General features: G+C 52.1%; 1 protein-coding gene and 2 long non-coding RNA genes across 3 annotated transcripts; 2 read left to right on the top strand and 1 right to left on the bottom strand.

Annotated features, from left to right (window-relative positions):
- The first annotated feature begins 3447 nt into the window (after positions 1-3447).
- Positions 3448-23327, top strand: EIF4EBP1 (eukaryotic translation initiation factor 4E binding protein 1). The gene is made up of 3 exons (XM_082374786.1): positions 3448-3693; positions 20480-20659; positions 22877-23327. Exons 1-3 carry the CDS (start codon positions 3549-3551, stop codon positions 22906-22908), a joined length of 357 nt encoding a protein of 118 aa, XP_082230912.1. The 5' UTR covers positions 3448-3548; the 3' UTR covers positions 22909-23327.
- Positions 3701-6247, top strand: LOC309619556. The gene is made up of 2 exons (XR_014239028.1): positions 3701-4040; positions 5779-6247. It is a non-coding gene; the product is annotated as an uncharacterized lncRNA (long non-coding RNA).
- On the bottom strand, positions 6471-12222 carry LOC309619555. The gene is made up of 2 exons (XR_014239027.1): positions 10414-12222; positions 6471-8066 (listed from the first exon to the last, which is right to left on the bottom strand). It is a non-coding gene; the product is annotated as an uncharacterized lncRNA (long non-coding RNA).
- Positions 23328-23639: the final 312 nt, after the last annotated feature.

The raw sequence follows: 23639 nt of genomic DNA, 5'->3' as shown, positions 1-23639 counted from the left end.
CCGGGAGCATTGTCAGCATCAAATAACATTAAGAGTGGATTCAAACAAACAAACACACCAGCTCACCTCTCTCTCACAGCCTCCCCTACACTCCCTGGCTTCCACTGGAGTGCGATTCCTCCCTGATTCTGGAAGCCTTTCTCCTCTTGTGGCTCCTGCTCCATCCTCCCCAGGCAGCCACTCCCAGGACCCTCTCCCAGCACTGCTTCCCCACCCTGGTCCAGCTCGGCACAGCCTTGTTGAGATGGGCTCCAGGGAGGGCCAGTGCCCACTTAGGGCTGTTCTTAATTTCCCCTGACATTATCTGTTAACCTCACAGAGCATTTCATACTTCAAGGACTGGGCCTGTGTGCCTGCTTGCTACTCAGAGAAATTCCACTTCCTTCAACTGATAAGATGGGACCCTTGCCCCTCCCTGCCTACAGGTCAAGTAGAGCAAGATGGGATGGAAAGTGTCCTACCCGCCATGTCCTCCTTAAACAATCCTTGGCTCACTCTGTTTGCTTTCTTTTGACCTTCCCTTGCTCGAAGGGAAGACAGAAATAAGTAAGTTTGGCTCTTAGTAGCAGCACCCAAAAGTATTCCAGTGGCCTTTGTCAAGAGTGAGAGTAAACCCACGGTCCCTGCCCGTAGGAGCTGATACTTGATTACAAGGCTTCCTATGAATGAGTGCCTGCTCCGTAAAGAGGCAGAAATCACCATAGGTGAAAAGTCTGGGCAGGAAACAGAATTCAGCAGTTTGTCAAAGACATAAAATGTCAATGCTGAGGGTCACCCCCCTCATCTGACAGATGCTGAAACAAAGATGCTGAAAAAAAGGCCCAGAGAAGGAAATAGCTCTTCAGTCTGGTCCAGGACTAAAGAGTTATGTGGTGGCAGCACCAGGCCCAGGCTAGTATTCTTCCCATATCCACGGCCCCCGCCCTTTGGCTCCCCTGCCGTCCTCAGACTCCCCCCAGCAGCCCTTGGCAGCCCTCTTGCTCAGGTCACTGTGAGTGTGGAGTTTTCTAAGCAGGCCCCTTCCCTAGAAACTCTGCTCTAGCCAAACATGCAGGTCTGATAAGGAACAAAACAAACCTTTTCAAAACAGTCCCACCCAAGGGGGGGCGGACGGGTCACTTTGTTTTCTTGTGTGGTAAGAACAGGGCTGGCCTGGAAGGGAGGCAAGACTGAGTCCTGGTGCTGCCTCAGGCATTTCTCAGCTGTGTGATCTCAAGCAAACCCCCGTTCCTCTCTGGGCCTCCGTTTTTTGTTTGTTTGTTGGTTTGTTTTGTTTTTTAATAAGATGGAGATAACTATTGTCCTGGATGACCTATAAAGTACCTGGCCAGAGCTAACATTTGATGATTCCATAGTTTTCTGGGAGGACAGTTTTTGTTTTTTTTTTAAATTTTATTTATTTATTTATGGTTGTGTTGGGTCTTCGTTTCTGTGCGAGGGCTTTCTCCAGTTGCAGCGAGTGGGGGCCACTCTTCATCGCGGTGCGCGGGCCTCTCACTATCGCGGCCTCTCTTGTTGCGGAGCACAGGCTCCAGACGCGCAGGCTCAGCAACTGTGGCTCACGGGCCCAGTTGCTCCGTGGCATGTGGGATCTTCCCAGACCAGGGCTCGAACCCGTGTCCCCTGCATTGGCAGGCAGATTCTCAACCACTGCGCCACCAGGGAAGCCCAGGAGGGCAGTTTTGAGATCTTTAGTATTGCTTTCACACCACCTCATTCTAGAGCAGCACTACCCAATAGAAACATACTATGAGCCATATATGTATGTGTGTGTGTGTATATATATACATATATATTTCTTCTAGTCCCATCAAAAAAAATAAAAAGCAGGTGAAATTAATTTTAATAATAGATTTTACTTAGCCCAATATATTCAAAATATTAATTCATTATGTAATTAGTACAAAACAAATTATTGAGATATATTACATTATTTTTTTCATACTGAGTCTTTGAAATCCAGTGTGTATTTGTGATTGTGGACTAACCACACTCCAAGTGCTCAGTGGGCACTTGTGGCCACTGGCTACCATGCTGGACAGCACAGGCCTAGGGTTTAGCTCAGGAGTGACCAAACCCAACCAGTCTTCCTACCTCAGGCCTCACCCTCCTGTAGTCCATTATAAAAAGATCATCGTGTCACTCCCCAGCTTAAAAGATCTCTGATATCTCCTGCTCTTGGAGGACAAGGTCTGCACCCCTGTCATGATTTAAAAGACCCTCCACGGGCTTCCCTGGTGGCGCAGTGGTTGAGAATCCGCCTGCCAATGCAGGGGACACGGGTTTGAGCCCTGGTCCGGGAAGATCCCACATGCCGCGGAGCAAGTAAACCCGGGCACCACAACTACTGAGCCCACGCGCCACAACTACTGAAACCCGTGTGCTTAGAACCAGTGCTCCACAACAAGAGAAGCCGCAATGAGAAGCCAGCGCACCGCAACGAAGAGTAGCCCCCGCTCGCCGCAACTAGAGAAAGTCCACGCGCAGCAACCAAGACCCAACGCAGCCAAAAATAATAAATAAATTTATTAAAAAAAAAAAGAAATGCGTAATAGAAGACCCTTCACAATCCGGCCCTAATTTCCCTTTTAAACTTTTCTCTCTCCTCTTCCCTTCCAACAGGTGGCCACCCCAGGCTTTTCTGTCCTCCACTTGGGGATCTCCTTGAGGATTCATACCTTCCTCCGTTCATTCAAGAAGCACCTACTAAACGTCAGGCAGCGTCGGGGGAGACGGACCCAACTCAAGGGTGTAAGGCAACTTCTCTGACCGACTCTTACTCCTCCCCACACGTCCGCCCCACCGAGGTCCAATCTCTCGAAGCCCCACCTCGCTCCAGGTTTACCCCTCATCGTCACCCAGCTGGGTGGTTTGTCCCCATGTCCTTCTCCCACAGCCTCCAGGGCAAGGAATGTGCATTCTTGGCGCTTTCTTCCACGCCTGCCATATCACGAATGTTCAATAAACCGATGAATGACCAACCAACCAATCCCCACTTTCTCAACTGAGGAACTAGAGCACGAAACAGGGAGGGGTGAGGGGACCTTCAGGCCTGATGTCCCAGTATTGAAACTAGCCTTCCCACAGCGGGCCGGATGGGCTACGATCCCCGCACAGCCTGAGACGCGCCCCCGACCCAGCAAGGCATTAACCTAGGCAAGCTTCCCGACCACCAACCCCACCCGACCCGTCCCTGCCGCCGTGTCAGCAGGGGACACGAAAGGAATAGGGGCGTGGCCATTGGGGACCCGAAAGGAATAGGGGCGTGGCCACTGGGGACCCGAAAGGAATAGGGGCGGGGCGCAGGCTTCGGCGCCCAGGAGCGGGTGGGTAACAGACCTCCAACCGAGCGCGTGGGAGGAACCGCAGAGCCCTCGGCCCGGGGGAGGTGGGCGTGGCGGCGGCGCGGCAGGACTACAAATCCCAGGGGGCGTCACCCCGAGAGGCGGAAGGGGCGGTCTCGGGCGGGACGGGCCCGAGCGAGGCTGAGCAAGGCCAGAGGGGTGCGAGGGCCACGCTCCGGCTGCGGGCGGAGCGCGCGGGAGACCATGTCCAGCGGCAGCAGCTGCAGCCAGACCCCAAGCCGGGCCATCCCCGCCACTCGCCGGGTGGTCCTCGGCGACGGCGTGCACCTGCCTCCCGGGGACTACAGCACCACCCCCGGCGGCACGCTCTTCAGCACCACCCCGGGAGGTAGGCACGGGCTCGGGGGTCGCCGCGCTCCCGCTCCGGGTGCGGGCGGTGTGGAGAACGGACTGGGCAGCGCTGGAGGGCTCGGGAACCGCCAGCTGGACGTGGCGACCGGGCTCCGGGGCGCGGCGACTGGGAAGAACGGATACGGGGCATCAGGGAGGCGGTGAGGGTCACGGAGGTGGCCACAGGGAGCGCGCGGGGGGCCACCTTCCATAGCCCGCCCTCTGGGTGCGAACTCCAGAGCCGCGGCTGCAAATGCCACCACATTAGTTTCCTTCTTTCTGGGACAGACAGCTGAGTCCTCTCACCCAAACAAACGCACGCTTCCAGGACTGCCACATGCCAAGGTGTGCTGCCCCTTCTGGGTGCTGGGGGCAGTTCTGAGGTGGAATAGGGTGGGGTCAGGGTGACCCACGAACCAAGAAGAGGCCGGGCCTGGGGTTTTTATGGGATAGGTTGTTGCCGTCACTGACTCTTGCAGAGCCCTTTTTCCTTCCCGAGGCACCCCCAGCTTTGGGCTGAGGGTGCTCGCCTGCTCCAGCAGTGCCTCGGCGACACGGGTGGCAGATCGCCCTATTACGCGTGTGGTTCTCAGCGAAGGGACCTGGGGCCGCGGGCAGCGCTGTGCAGAAAAACACGTTCTTCTGTCCGGGGGGAGGGGAGGGAACCGTGTGAGCTCCCTGAGAATGGATGAGGAAGAGGAAGCTGAGCTGGCGCGGGTGGGGGCCCGCCTTGGGCTGCCCTCGGGAGCCTGGCATTCCCTCCCAGCCCCGGAGTCCCGGCGCACGGGCGCTGATGAAACCTGCCCACGCGTTTGCATGATGAAACCCTCGTGCTCACCACTTCCCTCCCGTCCTCGCGCTGTTCTCACCCGCTTCTGCCCTTCTCCCCTCCCCTTACACCCTCTTCCACCGCTCCTTCCCAAACTACTCGAAAAACGCTGCAGATTCTGGCGCTCCGCTGAGACCCACGGGTGGGGGCGCACGCGCGCGGGCGGGGCTGCAGCCTCGTCGCCTGCCAGCGTCTGGGCCACATGCTTATTTTCTCAGGCAGCTGTCCCACCACCAGCGAGCACAGCCAGATCCGAGGCCCGGAGCTGTTTGCTCCAAAACATACAACGTTAGAGCTGTTAGCGATCTTAGACGTTCTTGTACAACGGTGCCGTCTTATTCTACGGAACGCGGCACTGAGGCCCCAAATACGTGCCCACTGTGCAGTGTCACACCGTTTTCACAGATTGAAGAAGAAATAGCAGCCAAGCATAGAGGGGAGAAATGCTGCCTCATCTATTAAAAATGATCCGAGGAAAAGTTCCCAGCGACCCCTCCTGCCACTCTTTGACTCAAATTCTCTTTCCATGCTGGAACTTATATAGTCCATGCTGTTCTGCTTTTTCTGTGTCATGATGTGTCTACCAGGACCTTTCTGGACAATTTTGGGGCTCCTTCAAATGAGGGCGTGAACCTGTGTTTAATCTGTTCAGGGTGGGCACTGAGGCAGGCCTGAAGGCTCAGGTGGCCCTATTTTGCAGCTTTGTTGCTAGATGGGGTGGGTCAGATTGGAAGCAATAGCCAGGGGTGCTGTTTATAGGGAACTCCCACTTCTCACTTTGCACTGGGAAATAGGGGTTTGGGGCAGACCTCAGCCAATCTTTCTCCTTTTGAAGGTCTTCAGTTGAGAGAGAGAAGAAGGGGCATCAGAGTGTAACTTAGTTTCTGAGGCCAACAGGAAGGAAGCTAGCAGTGCCCGGAGCTTAAAGCCAGGTCTTTCTTGTCTGGGGTGTCCAGCCGGGGAGGCACAGCTCACAGTCCATAACCTGGAGGATCCAGGCTTGCCTCTGCCTCAGCCAAGTCGTGGAGTCTTCCTCCAAAGCCCACTTCACCCCAACCCTTTGCCGCCCCTTTGCCCAGGGCAGAGGAGCTTGACCTAATGAGAAGAGGTCATTCCTGGCCCCTTTCTGCTTCAGTCTGGAGTGCTGTTTCTCAGTCTTAGATGTGCATACGAATTACCTGGGGACCTCATTTCAATGCAGATTCTGATTCTGTAGGTTGGCGGTAGGGCCTAAGGTTCTGCATTTCTACCTAGCTCCCAGTGATTGGTGTAAGTACCACACTCTGAGTACCCAGGAATTGGTGGAATGTGACGGCCCTCACCCTTTCAGTCCTCTGCGGTCTGACCAAAAGTGATGCTTCTTCTACCCAGGTAAACCTCTCTTGAGGTTGGGTTTGGCATCCATCTTTAAACCAGGGTCTGGAGAGCCAGGCTTTTGACAGAGTCTTCCTGGGTGGGAGGTGTCAGGAGCTACTGGAGTAAAGTGTCTGCTGGTCACTCTTGCTGGGAACGGCACTGCAGTGTTTGTCCCTGGGGCAGAATGAGGGCAGATGATCTGAGCCATCTCCATTCCTATGACTCACTTTGCTTTCCATGGTCATTAACCCTACACAGGTTGAGCCACTGATCTGAAGTTAGGTATCTGGAGAACTTAAGAGAAATTTACTTCAGGGAGTGTCACAGATGAATATTTGAGTCTGTGGAGTCTTGTGGGTTGTTTTTTTTTAAAATTATATTGAAGTATAGTTGATTTACAATGTGTTAATTTCTGCTGTACAGCAAAGTGATTCAGTTATACATATATATTCCTTTTCATATTCTTTTCCATTAGGGTTTTTTTTTTTTTGGCCGCGCTCTGCTGCATGAGGGACCTTAGTTCCCTGACCAGGGATCAAACCTGTGCCCCCTGCCTTGGAGGCACAGAGTCCTATTCACTGGACCACCAGGGAAGTTCCTCCATTAGGGTTTATCACAGCATATTGAATATAGTTCCCTGTGCTATACAGTAGGACCTTGCTGTTTATCCATCCTATATATATTAGAATAGTTTGCATCTGCTAATCCCAAACTCCCAATCCTTCCCTTCCCCACCACCCCTTTCCCTTAGCAACAAGTCTGTTCTCTATATCTGTGAAGTCTTAAAAATCTCCAGTAACACCATAAACCAGCAGAACTATTGAGTGGGTCAGATACCTTCATCCACCCTTCCCCCATCAACCTCTACGTTCCCAGTTCCTTATTGGATGTTTGACCCCAAAGCTATAGGGGTTGTTGCTTGGGTGGTAGTCATACCTAAGCCCTGGACCTGGATAAGGTTAATCAGAGGTACGCAGGTAGGACTACAGGTGTTACTGGCACCCTATTTGGTTAGGCAAACAAAGTCTGTGCCCAGGAAGCTTACCTTGGGGCAGCTCCCAGGTCTGGCCGTGGAAGAGACCGTGCTGGGAAGACGGGGAGGTGGAGTGGGCACTGAAGCCGGGGTACAGCCAGTGTCCCCAGACCTTAGTCACATTGTCTCTTTTTTTTTTTTAATTTATTTTATTTATTTATTTATTTTATTTATTTTTGGCTGCGTTGGGTCTTCGTTGCTGCGCGCAGGCTTTCTCTAGTTGCGGCGAGCAGGGGCTACTCTTCGTTGCGGTGTGCGGGCTTCTCATTGCGGTGGCTTCTTTTGTTGTGGAGCACGGGCTCTAGGCACGCGGGCTTCAGTAGTTGTGGCACGTGGGCTCAGTAGTTGTGGCTCGCGGGCTCTAGAGCGCAGGCTCAGTAGTTGTAGCGCACGGGCTTAGTTGCTCCGCGGCATGTGGGATCTTTCTGGATCAGGGATCGAACCCATGTCCCCTGCATTAGCAGGCGGATTCTTAACCACTGCGCCACCAGGGAAGTCCACATTGTCTCTTTATTACAGGTTCAAAGAACTTGACAGTAAGGCAAGGAGGGAACTATGATGGGCCTCTTTGTACACTGACCTGAGCTTCCTTTTAAAGCGTTTGGAACATTCCACATTATGTGCCTCATTAAAGACTTTGACGAGGACCCTGGTGTAGAGCATCCCAGACTCCCTCCAGTGCCCATGGCCTCCCTGTTCTTAAGGCCTTTATGGCATGGGAAGACAGTGTGACCTCGAGGGCTTGCGTTGCAAGTTAGAAAGATGAAGTCACACCTGAAATAGAATTATAAGCATCAGAGTTTTATCTATAGACTGAAGCAATTAGACAGACACCCCACGCCACCCCCGAGAACCTGTATGATACTAAGTGAGAATTGCCCGCTCCAAGTAGTCGGCCTGGTAGGCCTTACATTCTAACAATGCAGACACAGCTGTTGGATTTGAATTGCCTTCAGAAGCTTAACGTAGTTTTTTCCTCAGAGGTGGCAGGGCCTCATTATTTGAAAAAGGAGTTTTTTTGTTTTTTCCTGAAAGAGCAAAGAAGTCCTTCATTACCAAATTTGGTGAAAGGGCCAGCAGGATGGTACCATGTTGTTCTCTTGGTATAAAGTAGTGAGGCGTTTGCTTGTCGGGTCGATATTTGATGTCATTCCTGGAAGAGGAATTAGGAAAGGGCAGCATTACTGAAAAAATGATTGCTTCTTAAGGTGAAACAGACAAAAGGTATTCATTTGTGTGCATAGATCCTTGTGCGTTCAAACAAACAAAGGAAAAATCTGTCACTTTCTCATCTTACTGAGATCCATGCCAGTGTTCTTCCTCCTTTATGATTCATAACAGTGAATCACGTGTATTTGTTTACGTGTTTGTTCCCTAGGTTAGATAGGAAGTTCTTTCAGAGACGGCTTATTTTGCAGTGCCACCAGCTACATGTGATGTCTAGAAGGTGAAGGGTTGAAAAGACTCCTGCAATGAAAGCATTCTCAGGGTAACCTAGTGTCTCTACCACCAGGCCTGGGTCTGAGCTGGCTTAATAAGAATATTTAGAATTTTCTTTTCTGTCCTTTCAGTTACAGGTATAGTTATTTATCTTGGAAAGTCCCAGAGGCAGAAACTAACTTTCTCTGAACTTTCCCACTTATCCCAGTATTATTCCCAATCATTATGGAGCAGAAAGTGGAAGGAAGTGACTTTTTATACTGAGCAAGTCAGTATTGGGGCCAAGGTCTTAGACACTAGGATTGCTGCTCTTTATTTACTTGTTTGCAGCCAGTATTGCTGACTAGGTGGAAATAGGTGACATGTGTCCATGGCATTTGGATGCTCAAGACATGGGCCTTGTAACCCATTGCTTATGCCCATGAAGGTTCACGGGGAGAGCTCAGATACTAGACCCAGAGATACTTGTCTTGATGAGAATGGCCGTATCAGTTAGCTACTGCTGTATAACAAGCCATCCCCAAACTTAGTAACTTCAACAACAACAACAATCTGTTATTTCTCTTCATTCTTTGGTCCAGTTGGGCATTTTTTGATCATCTTGCCTGAGCCACTCATCTGGCTGCATACAGTTGGCAGCTGGATTGCCCTGGGCTAGAAGGTCCAAGATGGCCTTAGCCACCTGTCTGGGCATTGCTGGGGACAGCTGGAAGGTTGGGCTCTCTTTCTGTCCTCGTGGTCTCACATCATTCAGAATGTGAGCTTATTTACATGGCAGTTTGCAAGGCCTCTTAAGGCCTAGGCTCAGAAGTCACATAATGTCACTGACATGGTATTCTGTCAGTCAAGGCAAGCTGCGGGCTAGCCCAGATTCAAAGAGAGGGGAAAATAACTCCTTTGAATGAGGGAAGCCGCATATGCAAACAGGGATCGGAGGATTTATGCAGACCACGCTTTTAGACGATGTTCCACAAGGGCCAAGCCTCAAAGAACAGTCCTTTAAGGAGACTTAACTGCCCGTCCTGCTCTGTGGCCAGCAGAGCCAGGGCCAAGTGTTGAAGCAGACAGGAATCACAAGCCTGTGAATTGACCGTTGGTTTAAGAACAGAGGACACCTTCCTGAAAATACTGAGTCATAGGTCCCATGCCCCATTTTCAAGCCCTTCTGTCCAGCTCCAGAAAGCAAACAATACAGATGGCCATGGTGCCAGGCCACTGGGCCATGCATTCACTTGCTGTCATGCCTTCTCTTACTAACTGCTGCCCAGCCTACCTCTTTCCCCTTCAAGCAGCCGGGCTTTGGGTACACCCTTCAGAGGAGCCCGTGCTTGCCCAGCCCTGCTCAGCACTCGCATTTGAACATCCTTGATTTTCTGGAATACTGGCAAGACGATGATGTCAGGTGTCAGAGCCCAGCAGTCCAGAGGTGGGTGGGAGGGAGACCACCGGGGGTGCAGGCGGGTTCACACTCAGCACACGCCTGGTGAGGCACACCGTGTGGAGGTGAGGAACTGGGTCTCTTGCCTTAAAGAGTGGGTGTGTATAAGTGGGCTTCTCTCTTCTGCTCTTCTGAACGAAAGGGGAAAGTGGGACTATATTAATTTGCTAGGGCTCCCGTAACAAAATCCACAGACTGGGTAGTTTAAACAACAGGAGTTTATTTTCTCCTTGGTCTGGAAGCTGGGAGTCCAAGATCAAAGTGCCGGCAGGCTTGGTTTCTCCTGAGGCCCTGTCCTTGGCTTGCAGACCGCAGCCCTCTTGCTGCCTCTGCACCTGGTGGTCGTCCTTCCTCTGTGCAATCTCTCTCTCCTCTTACAAGGACACCAGCATGTTGTTTAAGGGCCCCTACCCAATGGCCTCATTTTAACATAATGGCCTGTTTAAAAGACCTTCTCTCCAATTAGGGTTACACCGAGGTACTAGGGGTTGGGGCTTCTGCATGTGAATTTGGGGGTTGCCATTCAAAAAAACAGGGCCCCTCCCTTTTCCAGCAACAACAGGGGTGGGGCATTTCAGACGGGCACTCCCGTGTTGGTAGTGAGTTTCGGAGGCAGCCTTACCTGGCTCTGCCAGGTGCACAGGGAACGGGGAGGAGCTGGGCCGGCCCTAGAAGAATTCGTTCAGCTATATTGTTCTGAACGTCCCTGTAAAAGCCTTGTCCCTTCTGCTTAATTTTCGAATCAACCGGCCTATTCCCTCATGGGGCCTGAAGGGAGGGCCCTTTGCCACTCTCTGGTGGCACCTTTGTTACTCCAGGACCTTCATAAGATCCCTTGACCCCCGAGAACGTGGGCATCTTGGTTCTGTCTGCAGAGCTGGCGGGGCCAGACGTGAAGGGCAGTCTTGGAGGGAGCGTCCTCTTCTGCTTCTCTACCAAGATTCTCTCCCGGACCGGTCGGCTCTGCTTGCCCAACAGACTGCCCATCAAGAACAGCCGCCCAGGCAAGGGCGGGGAGGGAGAGCCGTGCGGGCCCGCGCGGCCGCGCTGTGCCTCCCGGTCGTCGGGGCACCGGTCGTCGGGGCACCGCCGGTGAGCCGGCTGTAAGCTCACCCGAGTGCGTGGTTCCCGGGCGGCCGGGCCGCGTCCGAGCACAGGCGGCCGCCCTCCGCCTGACCGTGTTGTGAAATGCGCTCCCGCCCCTGGAAGGGGAACAGCAGTTCTAGGAATTACGCGCTTGTACTCTTGTCGGGGCCTCACGTCCTGGGGAGGAGCGCTCCTGCCAGGCAGGGCCCGGGGAGAGCGAGGGACCAGCGTCTCAACTTACAGGAGCCGTATCCAGACGCCGCTTGGCCCCGAGGGGAGGGCGGGACCGCAGCGGGGGCGGGGGATGAAGAAGGAATCTAGGAGGCCTCCCTCCCAGGGAACATCCTGTTCTGGCCAAACGGGCGGGAAAGGAGGCAGAAGTCTGGAGACCCCTGCGACTTCCCCCGTGGCCGGTGCTGGCTGAGGTGCGGTGGCCCCGCTGCCCTGCTCGTTATAAACAGAGGCTGGTGTTTAGGGTCGGAGGCGACACGGGCTGGGTCTGCCTCGGGATGGCTGCGAGGGGCCGGCCTTTCTGAGCCTCAGTTTCCTGTCTGCGAGTCGAGGACAATGTGTCTCCCTCCTGGGGGTCGAGGGGGCCACGGGAGACCTAGCAGGTCAGGCTCTGAGCGCCGCCGCCCTGCCCACAGGCAGGCAGGGCTCACGTGGTGATGTGATCTTCAGGCCACTCCTGCGAGGCGCGGGTCTCGTTGGCACCGAGCTGTGGAATGAAGCTGGGACTGGGAGGTGAGGGTTGGTGTGTGGCGCACCCGGGTTTGAGCCCAGAACTGCTGCGTCCCCGGCCCCAGGCTAGTTACACTTGAAAAGCACCTGCCCACAAGGAGGTCCTAAAAATAAATGGTTGGTGTCAGAGCTGGAACAGACCTGAGAGATTACTTCTAAATCCTGGCACGGGGTTGGTGCTTTAAAAATAGTTTGAATGAGCCCAGAACAAGCCCTTGTTTACAGGTGCGGAAACCAGACCCTAGGGAAGGTCTGCCTTGCTTTATATGTTCAAACAAGCTGTCCTCACCCCGAAACCTGCCTGGAGAAAAAATGCCATTCTTGCATTTGGTGCACATCTGGAGTTTAAAGTCCCAGATGACACCAGTTATCAAACATGCCATGGTTCTTTTTAATTTTTTGGCCACACTGTACAGCATGTGGGATCTTAGTTCCCCCATCGGGGATCCAACCCACTCTCTCTGCAGTGGAAGCGCAGAGTCTTAACCACTGGACCACCAGGGAAGTCCCCTTGTGGTGTTTTTTGTTTTTGTTTTTGTTTTTAAATTAAATTATTTATTTATTTGGTTGTGCCGGGTCTTAGTTATGGTAGGCGGGCTCCTTAGCTGCGGCAGGCGGCCTCCTTAGTTGCGGCCCGTGGGCTCCTTAGTTGCGGCAGGTGGGCTCCTTAGTTGCGATTTGCAAACTCTTAGTTGCGGCATGCGTGTGGGATCTAGTTCCCTGACCAGGGATCGAACCCCGGCCGCCTGTGTTGGGAGCGCGGAGTCTTACCCACTGCGCCCCCAGGGAAGTCGCCTTGTGGTGGTTCTTGAAGCATGTTTCTGTGGACCAAAAAAGGATGGAGGACGCCCTTACCCTCCCCCATCTCCACCCCTGCCCTTTCCCCACAAGTCTCTTCACAGGGTTGCTTGCCTCCCCTCTGATTTGTCCCAGTTTTTTGTTTGTTTCTTTGTTTTGGCCCCCATATAACTGATCCCTGGTGTGGATGGGACTGAATAAAGGGTAAAGTATGTCAGCTGAAGCCACACTGGCCGTGGTAATAGCTAGGGTTTGTTTGTTTAGGGCTTACTTTGTGTCAGCCACTGTGCTGCCCCATGCAGTGACCCTGTGAAGTTGCACTGTTGTCGTCACCATCATCCCCATTCTACAGAGGAAGAAATCGAGGCACAGAGACATGGAGCAATAACGCCCAGAGTGGGTAGAGCCAGCAAGTGGGAGAGCTGGGTCTCTGACCACTAGGCTGCAGGAAGAGCAGCACTGTATTCTCCCACCAACCCCTACTCCACTGTTCCCACCCTTTCTCTCCATAGCTGGGAACTCCGGCAGCCCGCTGGACTTACGGCGATGCATTTGAATGGGCTTTCAGTTAGAAGGCAGCCTCAGTTATTCTCTACATGTAGTTCGAGACTCAACCTTGAAGTCTCCCCCAGCACCCAACAGGATCCCAGCTACACAAATGGTTGGAAGCGTGATGGGGGTGGGGGTGGTCCACCTCTCTTCTCCCCCCAGCCCTGCAGGGTGGCAGGTTCTGGATTCCCCTGCTCTGCACCTCCAGTACCTCCCATCTGAGTCACCCACGGACCACTCCCCAGTTTGGGGCAGTGCAGAACTGGGGTGATTTGGATGCTTCTCTGGCTCAGGGGTTTAGGGTCAGGGGGCTTGGATTCTCTGTCGCCAGCGGTACACACGGGGTAGATCTCTCCCTGTCCCTCTGTGATCCCCACCTACGCCTCCGTTTTTAGACTCCACACACTTGACAGTAATCGTTTGTTTCCAGGTCTTTCTCCTCCGACTAAGTGTGTCTCTGAGATCAGGGAGCTGTTCCTATATCTAACGGTCCCTTACATCCCTCACACCTGGCCTGCTGTGGTCCAAAGGGGTTCCGTGAGGGACTTCCCAGGCAGTCCAGTGGTTAGGACTCAGCACTTCCACTGCAGGGGACACAGGTTTGATCCCTGGTCGGGGAACTAAGATCCCCGCAAGCCCCATGGCGCGGCCAAAAAACAAACAAAGGGGTTCAGTGAGTGAATACACGACCGACCCAGCACACCTACTCTCAGGACATGGGATTGAGCAAAGACTGGCAATTTTGTGGGTGAGTGTTAACACTTCTCCTGATCCTTGAATACAGTTCTGGAGTTAAAGTCTAGCGTGGACGGGGCTGGTGCGCATGGCCTGGAGGTGCTGGAGGGGTGAGCTTACCACTCCTTCCCCAGCCCAGCAGAGAGCCCCCTGGGCTTTCATGGGGTGGGGAGGCTATCTTGTTCCAGCCACGGCAGTTTTAACTTGACTTACTAGGAAAGGAGATTCTGACCTTATATCCTTATTACAAACAAATAAATGTTTGCTTAATATCCCTATATCCTTATTACAGTTTTGTATTAAAAAAAAAAAGTTCAGTGTAAAAGATGTTTTCTTTGCCTTAATCCTTATCTCACCCCCAGAGATAACCAAACACAAAATATAGTTCTGTGACTTTTTCAGTGGACAGTGTACACTTTTCTTATTCCAAATAGTACCTGCACAGCATTGTATTGTAAGTCTGATCCATAACTTATTTAACCTGTCTCTTAGTTTTAAAAAAAAAAATTAAAGTTGTATATATATAAAGTTATAGGACTTCCCTGGTGGCTCAGTGGTTAAGAATCCGCCTGCCAATGCAGGGGGCACATGTTCGAACCCTGGTCCCAGAAGATCCCACATGCTGCAGAGCGACTAAGCCCGTGCGCCAGAACTATTGAGCCCACGTGCCACAACTACTGAAGCCCGCGTGCTCAGAGCCCGTGCTCCGCAACAAGAAGCCACCACAATGAGAAACCTGCACGCTGCAAGGAAGAGTAGCCCCCGCTCGCCGCAACTAGAGAAAGCCTGCACGCAGCAACGAAGACCCAATGTAGCCAAAAATAAGTAGATAGATAGATAAACAAATAAATAAATTTATTTTTTAAAAAGTAGACAGGGACTTCCCTGGTGGCGCAGTGGTTAAGAATCGCCTGCCAAGGCATGGGACACGGGTTCTGGCCCTGGTCCAGGAAGGTCCCACATGCCGTGGAGCAACTAAGCCCATGCACCACAACTACTGAGCCTGTGCTGTAGAGCCTGTGAGCCACAACTACTGAGCCCGCGTGCCACAACTACTGAAGCCGGCGCACCTAGAGTCCTTGCTCTGCAACAAGAGAAGCCACCACAGTGAGAAGCCCGCACACCTCAACGAAGAGTAGCCGCCACTCACCGCAACTAGAGAAAGCCCACACACAGCAACGAAGACCCAATGCAGCCAAAAAATAAATAAATAAAAATTAAATAGATAAAAACAGTAAACTGATTTAAAAATAAAAAGAAAAAAGACTCATCTCTCCATTCGGGAAAAGTCTCTTTTCTTTTTTTCTATTTAAGTAAATTCTTTTGATCAATTTTTCTTTTCTCTCTTTCCTGACTTCCTATTATCCAGGATTTGGGTACTATCTCTAATTGGTTATCTTTTTGTCTTCTGTTCTCTTTATTATCTGTTTCCTCCCGTTGGTTTTGATTTGTTTTGTTTTGTTTTTGGCTGCGATGGGTCTTCGCTGCTATGTGCAGGCTTTCTCTAGTTGTGTCGAGCAGGGGCTACTCTTCATTGCGGTGCGCAGACTTCTTGTTGCAGTGGGTTGTCTTGTTGTGGAGCACGGGCTCTAGGCAGCGGGCTTCAGTAGTTGTGGCACGCAGGCTCAGTAGTTGTGGCTCACGGGCTCTACAGCACAGGCTCAGTAGTTGTGGCGCATGGGCTTAGTTGCTCCTCGGCATGTGGGATCTTCCCAGACCGGGGCTTGAACCCATGTCCCCTGTGTTGGCAGGCGGATTCTTAACCACTGCACCACCAGGGAAGTCCCTGTTGGTTTATTTGAATCTCTCATTAAATGTTGTGAGCTTTTTTCAGAAATGCATGGAGACATTTGACTGTTTATATTTAAGAGTGAGGTGCTTAAGAGCTGACTGGAAGCCCCTTGTGAGTTGTGGAGACTGGTGGACTCAATCTAGTGGCTAGTTGGTGTTCTGCATTTGGGATACCCCCCTCCCCAAATCCGTTTCTACAGATCTTTATCTCTACTCTTGATCCTGAAGCAGGGCAGGGCTGGGGGTTTGAGGCCACCGTTCAGGAGGTCAGCTTTACTTATTTTCCCTGTCTCCCCTCCTCCTGGGTGAGGAATGTGTGGCACCTCTCCCTGTTCTCAGCCCCCGTCCCCATCTTCCTTGATGCCTCTAATTCCTGAACCCTCCTAGGTTCTGACCCCGCTCGCTTCCTGTTGTAACCTCCACTGCCACCTTCCTGCATTTAGTGGTCACCCTTTCCCTCTCTCTGTTAGAACCACTCCTCCATGCACTTTCTGTCCTCATATATCGTGATTTGGAGAACAGTTGGAACCCCTTTTGCATCCAGGTGGGAGCATGTGCTTCTACATGTTCTTGGTGTTTTGCACGACTTGTGAGAGAAGCAGCAGGGAACACAGTTTTGGCTCTACTAGCTGGAAGCTGCCTAGATCCTCAAAAGCTTTTGTCTGTAGAAACCTAGTGGAGGTGGGTCGTTTTCCCTTACACGGAGAGGAAGTAGGCCCTCAGCTGAAGAGTGTCACGTGGGGACCGGCTGGTGTGACACCCCCATGCGCCAGAGGGTCACACTTGACCAGCACCTCCAGCCACTGCTGCTCAGCCTCGCGGGGACCGTGGCATCCCCTGCTGGTTCCCACTTCCTGTCCCCTATGCAGGCCACGTCCCCAGTTCCGGGAGACCGCAGCAGCCTTGTCAGCTAAGGCTTCCTATTTTTGACAACATGGGACTGTGTGTGTTTTGTAAAGTTTGCGTCCTCTGTGGGAGGCATAGGGAATTTCCAGAAGATCACTGTTCACTGAAGCTGTGTGATGGTGGATCCCATGAAGGGTTGGAAGAAGAAAGGGTTAAAAAGCCAAAGCAGCTTCATCTCCAGCTCCTATCCTTCACCAGCCCCAAATTAGTCAGTGGTGGCTTTGTGGTCTCCTCCCCTCCCAGGCTCCATGCCTTGTCAGCTGACTTTCTGAACGCCCTGTTTCCCCTCCTACAGCCTCCCTCCCTGGCTGAATTACTCTGTTGGTGGCTGTCTCGGGTGCCACCTCTGCTGGCATTTAGATTATGGATTTTATTAACTGAAATGAGGATTTTTATTTTTAAATAAGTGCACTAGCCATAGGATAAAGGGCACATTGTTTATTTCTTTTTCTCTTTTAAGCGTAATTACTGACTTTTCAAATGCTGGGAGCTACTCCTGAGTATGTACCCTGAAGAATTGAAAGGAAGGTCTCAAGATATTTGCACACCCATGTTCCTAGTAGCATTATTCACAATAACCAAAAGGTAGATGCAGCCTGAATGTCTGTGGATAAACAAAATTGGTATAGCCATACAATTGAATATTATTCAACCTTAACTGGAAGGAAATTCCCACATGGGGTCCAGCCATGTGGATGAACCTTGAGGACATTATGCTAAGTGAAACGAGCCAGTTGCAAAAAGACAAATGCTGTATGATTCCACTTATATGAGGCACCTAGAGCAGTCCAGCTCAGAGAGACAGAAAGTGGAGTGGGGGTTGCCAGGGGCTGGGGGAGGGGGAGTTGTTTCCTGGATAGAGTTTCAGTTTGGCAGGATGAAAACAGTCCTGGAGATGGGTTGTACAGCCATAAGGATGTACTTACACTACTCAACTGTACATTTTAAAATTAGTTCAGATGGTCAGTTTTATGTTATTTCTATTTTACCACACTTGTTTAAAAAATTGCTGAGGGCTAGTGACCTTTAAAGAACCTCCCCAGAAGCTGCTGACCTCCAAGTTCTTTTTTGAGACGATTGAATCTCCAGCTCTTAGGTTCAACTCCGATGGGGTCAGTTCCCTACTCTGTGCTGAACAAACCAACAAAAAAAGCCAAGGTGGTATTAAGGAGTTTGGGATTAGCAGATATAAACTCTTATACATAAAATAGATTTAAAAGGTCCTACTGTATAGCACAAGGAACTGTATTCAATATCCTGTGATAAACCATAAAGGAAAAGAATATGAAAAGAATATATATATATATGTATCTATGTATATGTGTATGTGTGTATATATATATGTAACTGAATCACTTTGCTGTACATCAGAAACTAACACACTACTGTAAATCAACTATACTTCAATAAAAATAAAGAAAGAAATGATGGACTTCCCTGGTGGTCCAGTGGTTAAGATTCCACCCTTCCACCGCAGGGGGCGCGGGTTCGATCCCTGGTCAGGGAAGTTCCACGTGCCGTGCAGTAAAGTGCCAGGCCGTGAGAACTAAGAAGCAGAAAAATGGTCCCATCTCTGAAGGCAGGACGTCCTCCCTCAAGGAGAGGGCTCCGTTGTTCTCCATTTGTAGCCCACTGGGCTCATAGGCACACAGCCCTTCATGGTACAGGTGAGGCCCGAACGGCGGGGGGCCGGGGGCAGGCACAGAGGGTGAGGCGCACAGGGCCTCCCGGCTGGTTGATAGCAGAGCCTAATGTACAGCCCCGTTCTGTGTGCTTCGCTGTCCACGCCTCCCCCTGGGAAACGTGAGCTCTGAATTTTGTCCTGCTGGTGATGAGGAGCAGAGCCGTCAACCTCAGCAGTACTGCCTCTCAGAAGAGGAGAGCAAGACAGGGCGGCCGCCTAGACAGGCCCGAGTCCGACTGGGCCAACTCAGCAAGGAGGCAAAGTTCAGCTTGGGTGTCTCTCACCATCCTTTGCTCTCCAGCAGCCCGGGTCGTCCTCGGCACTGGAGCGCAGTCTTACTAACCCACATCAGAGCTCAGATGCAAACCGGTCCCTCTCCTGGCTCCAAGGGTTAACAGAGAGGCAGTGCTCAACATCGAGAAATGGATCTCAGCTGTTGGAATGTTGCTCAGCAGAGCCATTAAGTGAGGGACGTATTTCAGGGCTATTGATAAGGAAGGGCGTTCCTGAAGTCCTTGCATCCTGGTTTCTAAACTGGGGCCATTCACCGTCCATCTGCAGTCTTCATTTATTTATTTTTTCATTGGAATATAGTTGATTTACAGTGTTGTGTTAGTTTCGAGTGTACAGCCCAGTGATTCAGTTATACAATACATATATATATATATATAAATCTATTCTTTTTCAGATTCTCTTCCATTACAGGTTATTACAAGATATTGAATATAGTTCCCTGTGCTATACAGTAAGCCCTTGTTGGTTATCTATTTTATATATAGTAGTATGTATATGTTAATCCCAAACTCCTAACTTATCCCTCTCCCTCATCTGCAGTCTTTTTATTTATTTATTTATTTATTTATTTAGGCTGCATTGGGTTTTCGTTGCTGCACGCAGGCTTTTCTCTAGTTGTAGCGAGCGGGGGCTACCCTTCATTGCAGTGCGCGGGCTTCTCATTGCGGTGGCTTCTCCTGTTGCGGAGCACGGTCTCTAGGCGTGCGGGCTTCAGTAGTTGTGGCACACGGGCCCAGTAGTTGTGGCTCGCGGGCTCTAGAGCGCAGGCTCAGTAGCTGTGGCACACAGGCTTAGTTGCTCCACGGCATGTGGGATCTTCCCGGACCAGGGCTCGAACCCATGTCCCCTGCATTGGCAGGCGGATTCTTAACCACTGCGCCACCAGGGAAGTCCCTCATCTGCGGTCTTTATCATACTTCGCATTCTACTTGTACATATATTTAATATTTCCCTTTATATCACCTTCTCTTTTAAATTTAGTTTTTATTCTTACATATATCATGTAATATATAACATGTACTATTACCATATTCAATTATATCCTATTGTATATATTAAAAGGAAGCTTGATATCACAACTGCATATGGAAAAACCAGACTCACTTGCCGTAAATAGAGGGTAGCTATAAAAAGAAACATAATGACAACAAGACAGTTTTAAATTCCTCTGCCTGCTGATGGCTAGGAGCCTGGGGCCTGCTCCTTGTTAAGAAGGGAGCCATCAGCAAATGTTCGGGAGGTGTTATGTTACTAGGACCACGCCGGTGCTTCCGAGATAATCAGGATTAAACAAGGGCCCAACGGGAGTAACCGTCTCAGTCTTCTCTCTTGTTTCAGGAATCAGCTGGCCTCCCACCAGGCTCCTGGGTCCTCTGCTTGAGAAAACACTCCCTTTTTAAGGGGTCTCCCAGGCAGCTGCCCTCATAGGAGGGGTCCTGGGTGCTTTAAGGATAGTGAATCATAAGGCATGGCCCCTCACCCTAGGGTGACACTTGAGAAAGGAGAGTCACCCTGTCTCCTGTGTAGAAGCCCCAAAGTGCAGGGACGCATTGGAGCGGATAGGTAAAGGATGCTGGGGGCGGGGGTGTCTCAGGGGAGATGGGCTGAGTAAAGAGAGGCCTGGGGCGGGAGGGCTTGAGTCCAGACAGGCAACGTTCTCATTTTTTACTGGTTGGGGGGAATCACTTGATTTTTCTCTTTGCCCCTCTGTAAAATGGAGTTAAATATTCTGGATGTCCCACGAGGGTGCTGTAAGGACAGAATTGAAAAATGCATAAAAAACGCACTTTCTCCGCTGTCGGATGTGATTGTCGTGAGTGGCGACACCGAGCACAGAGTCGGGGAGTGAGTTGGTGGGCTTTGAGCAGCAAGCTCAGGGGAGGAAGGATGCGGTCAGGTGGCCAGAGGATCGCCCGCGGGACGGGGAGCCGGGGCAGTTTGGCTGCAGCCAGGCATGAGTAAACCTCACTCCTCCGTCCGGGCTTTTGCAGGAAACCTGCCACCTGTGCTGCAGCCACACCTCAAAGACATGGGAGAAAACAGCAGACTGGGGGGGAGCTGGGGGGTCCGCCATGGCTTTATCAATGTCCCCGCCCCCTGCCAGGTACCAGGATCATCTACGACCGGAAGTTCCTAATGGAGTGTCGGAACTCACCTGTGACCAAAACGCCCCCGCGGGACCTGCCCACCATTCCCGGGGTCACTAGCCCTGTGGGTGGTGAGCCCCCTACAGAAGCCGGCCAGGACCACCTGAGCAGCAGCCCAGAGGACAAGCCGGCGGGTGGTGAGTGGCCGGGCTCGGCCAGGCTCTCCCTGGGGAAGGGAATGCGTGGGGTCCCATCCGCTCAGGGGGAGTTCCAGGGAGGGGAACGATGCCCCTGCGTGGAACAGCCCAGAGTCCAGAGGGTGCGCGTAGGGACTGGAGTGTAGAACTTTCATCGGAACCAACTTTCCCCGGGAAAGGGGCCCAGGAACCGGAGGAAAGGCGATTTGGCCTCAGATAATCTCATTAGTGGGGAGCTTGCTTGAAACGCCAGGGGATCACGCAGCCACTTTGATCAGCGCTTTGATAACCTTTGTGTAATCGTCCCTGAAGCGTTTCCGTGTGTCTGTGATACTCGGAACCCACCCACGGTATTTGTGGGCAGGAGGTGACTTATCAAAGCCACAGCGTCCTCGCCCTCTAGGAAATTACATGTCTGTGGGATCAGAAAGGCATCCGGGCTGCCTTCTGTTAGGGTGTCCGTAGCGGATTCCGGAGACGGTAGAAACAGTGCAACCAGTTGTTTCTGCAGGTTCCACGTGGGGTAGCTGGGTCCTTCCTGGTGTCCGTTCCCCACACCCCCTGCCAAGTGATCAGAGCAGCCACGCCGGCAGAGGTGTGTGAATGCCCTCTTTGTGGCATCGGGACCGGCGGGCCGGAGCATCTGAGCGCTCCCGCTATGTGGAGGACGCAGCATAAGCACTCGCAGACAACCTGAGTCAGCCTGGAGGCTGCTGGCCCTTCACCCAGAGGCGGTACACCAAGCCCAGACAGGAAGCAGCTGGGACCTCAGGCTGGGCTGGCTCTGCTGACAGCAGCAGAGAACCCATCTCCCCAGAACCCATCGCCTGCAGGATGTGGTTCATTATTAACTCGGGAACCCCACCTCCCAAGACGGGCCCCAGTTGCCTTGCCTTCGGGCTTGGAGAGCTGTGGAGGGAAGGGAGGTGGACTTGGGCACAGAGAGTGCAGTAGGAAGGACGGCCCCAGGCAGCGCAGTTCCCTGCCCTCTGTTACAGGCTGGAGAGAAGGAGGGATAGAGTCACGTGGTCGGTCCCCCGCTTAAACCAAAGACTGGTAGTTGAGGATGGAGGTTGTCAACACCTGAAATGGTTGCGTCACCACTACCTGAAGGCTGTCCATCGTCTGCACTTGCACACCCTCTTCCCTCCCAGTTTCTAGAACTGCTCTGGCCCATAACAAATGCGGGTTAGCCCAGCAGTGCCCCAGGCCAACAGCTCTGACCCCACAGTAACAGCCTAGTGGTCTGCATGACTGTTGGGATGGGATGTAGTGGAGGAAGGGGGCATGATTTTCCATTTTGCTTAACTGGCTATGAGACGCCAAGGCTCCTGCCCTTGGACCCACATATTTGTGGGTAGACGAGGGTAGTTGTTCCCCTGTGGGGCTCACAGCAGGCGTCCTGCCCTGTGGAACCTTGGAGCAGCGTTGGCCAGGAGATTGTGAAGGAGGCAGTTCCATTAAAAAGGAAAACAAGGGAATTCCCTGGCGGTCCAGTGGTTAAGACTGCACGCTCCCAATGCAGGGGTCCCGGGTTCAATCCCTGGTCAGGGAACTAGATCCCGCAAGCCACAACTAAAAGATCTCTCACACGGCAACGAGGATCCTGAGGGCTGCAACTAAGACCACGCACAGCCAAATAAAGTAATTAATTAATTAATTTTTAAAAAAAGAAAAAAGAAAACAAGCTGCCGCAGCATGAATTACTTGAAAATTTTAATGGTAAGAGTTGGACAAGGGCAGTGAGTGGCTGAATTACCCAAATAACTTCTGTATCACAGGGTCAGGCTATTCTGTGGGGAATCGGATGTATGCCTAGTAGGTTAGGGTACCACTTTCTAAACCAGAAATTGGGACATGTGCTCAGAAAGGATTTATGTTTAAGAAATATTTGGGAAGTTGTATTTATTTCAAATCACAAGGAGCCATTCACTCTTATTCAAGATAATACAAATTATACAAAATTCAGGGCTGTCACCTCTCCTGTGGGGAGACGTGATCTCTGTGCCTCATTTGGGATTGGGGGAGGGAACACAGCTGGACGTGTGTTTCCAGGAATTCCTGCTCTCCCTCCATTCTCCTTGGAAGCACAAACCTGGGCCCTGCTCTCCTTGTGGGAACAGCAGAATGGGAAACCACGCCTCTTCTTGGCCTCTAGAATGTCAGCGCTACCACATGCCCATGGCTCACCTGGCCCTCTGTCCCTTCTCTCCCCAGGTGAAGAGTCACAATTTGAGATGGACATTTAAAGGGCCAGCCGTCGGAGTGCGCAATGCCGCTGGGCCCCAGAGGCCCGTCTCGGGAGAAGAGTCACACCAGCCAGGCCTTATGAAAGTTACCATCCTGGGCAGGCATCGGGTGTGGAGCCGTCAGCCCAGCCCGCTGCTTCCTCACTCAGGGCACCTGCTCCCCCTCCCCCTTCGTGGACACCAGCAGATACCTCCGTGTGCCTCCAGCCCTGCAGGAGCTGTCACCCCGAGGGCAGTGACCTCACGCACACCCTGCAGCCCAGGACCAGCAAGTGGACACGAAGGAGTCCTCCGGCTCTCCCAGCCCCCTCCTCCAGGGGGCGCACCCACCCTTTCCTTAGGTTGGTGCGTGGGAAAGCTCCCCTCCCCCTCCCTTCCCAAGAAAGGAAATAAAAGCCACCTTCGCCCTAGGGCCAAGAGTTGGCCCCCTGTCTGAGCTCTTTTCAACTCCATGTGGATAGCTAATGCCCACTGCTGTGTGTGCCATGCTTGTCAAGCACTTTCTACACAGTATCTCACTTGACTGGCACACGGATCCCGTGGGGTGAGTAGAACACGTGCTGGCCTCACCGTCCAGCGCGGGAAGGTGACAGCGCACGCTGGTCCAGGACACATGTCATCGGGGCAGGGTTGGAGCTGTACTACTCTCCATCTCCTGTTTTTCGGTGCTAGGTGCTACCTCTTTTCTAGACTGTGTCCCCACCAAACGTGTCCAGTGGCTCAGTCACCTT

The sequence above is a fragment of the Balaenoptera borealis genome (assembly GCF_965194805.1).
Source record: "Balaenoptera borealis genome assembly, chromosome: 21".
NCBI lineage: Eukaryota > Metazoa > Chordata > Mammalia > Artiodactyla > Balaenopteridae > Balaenoptera > Balaenoptera borealis.
The sequence above is the reverse complement of the archived record's forward strand: the minus strand, read 5'-3'. Positions and strand labels throughout refer to the sequence as shown.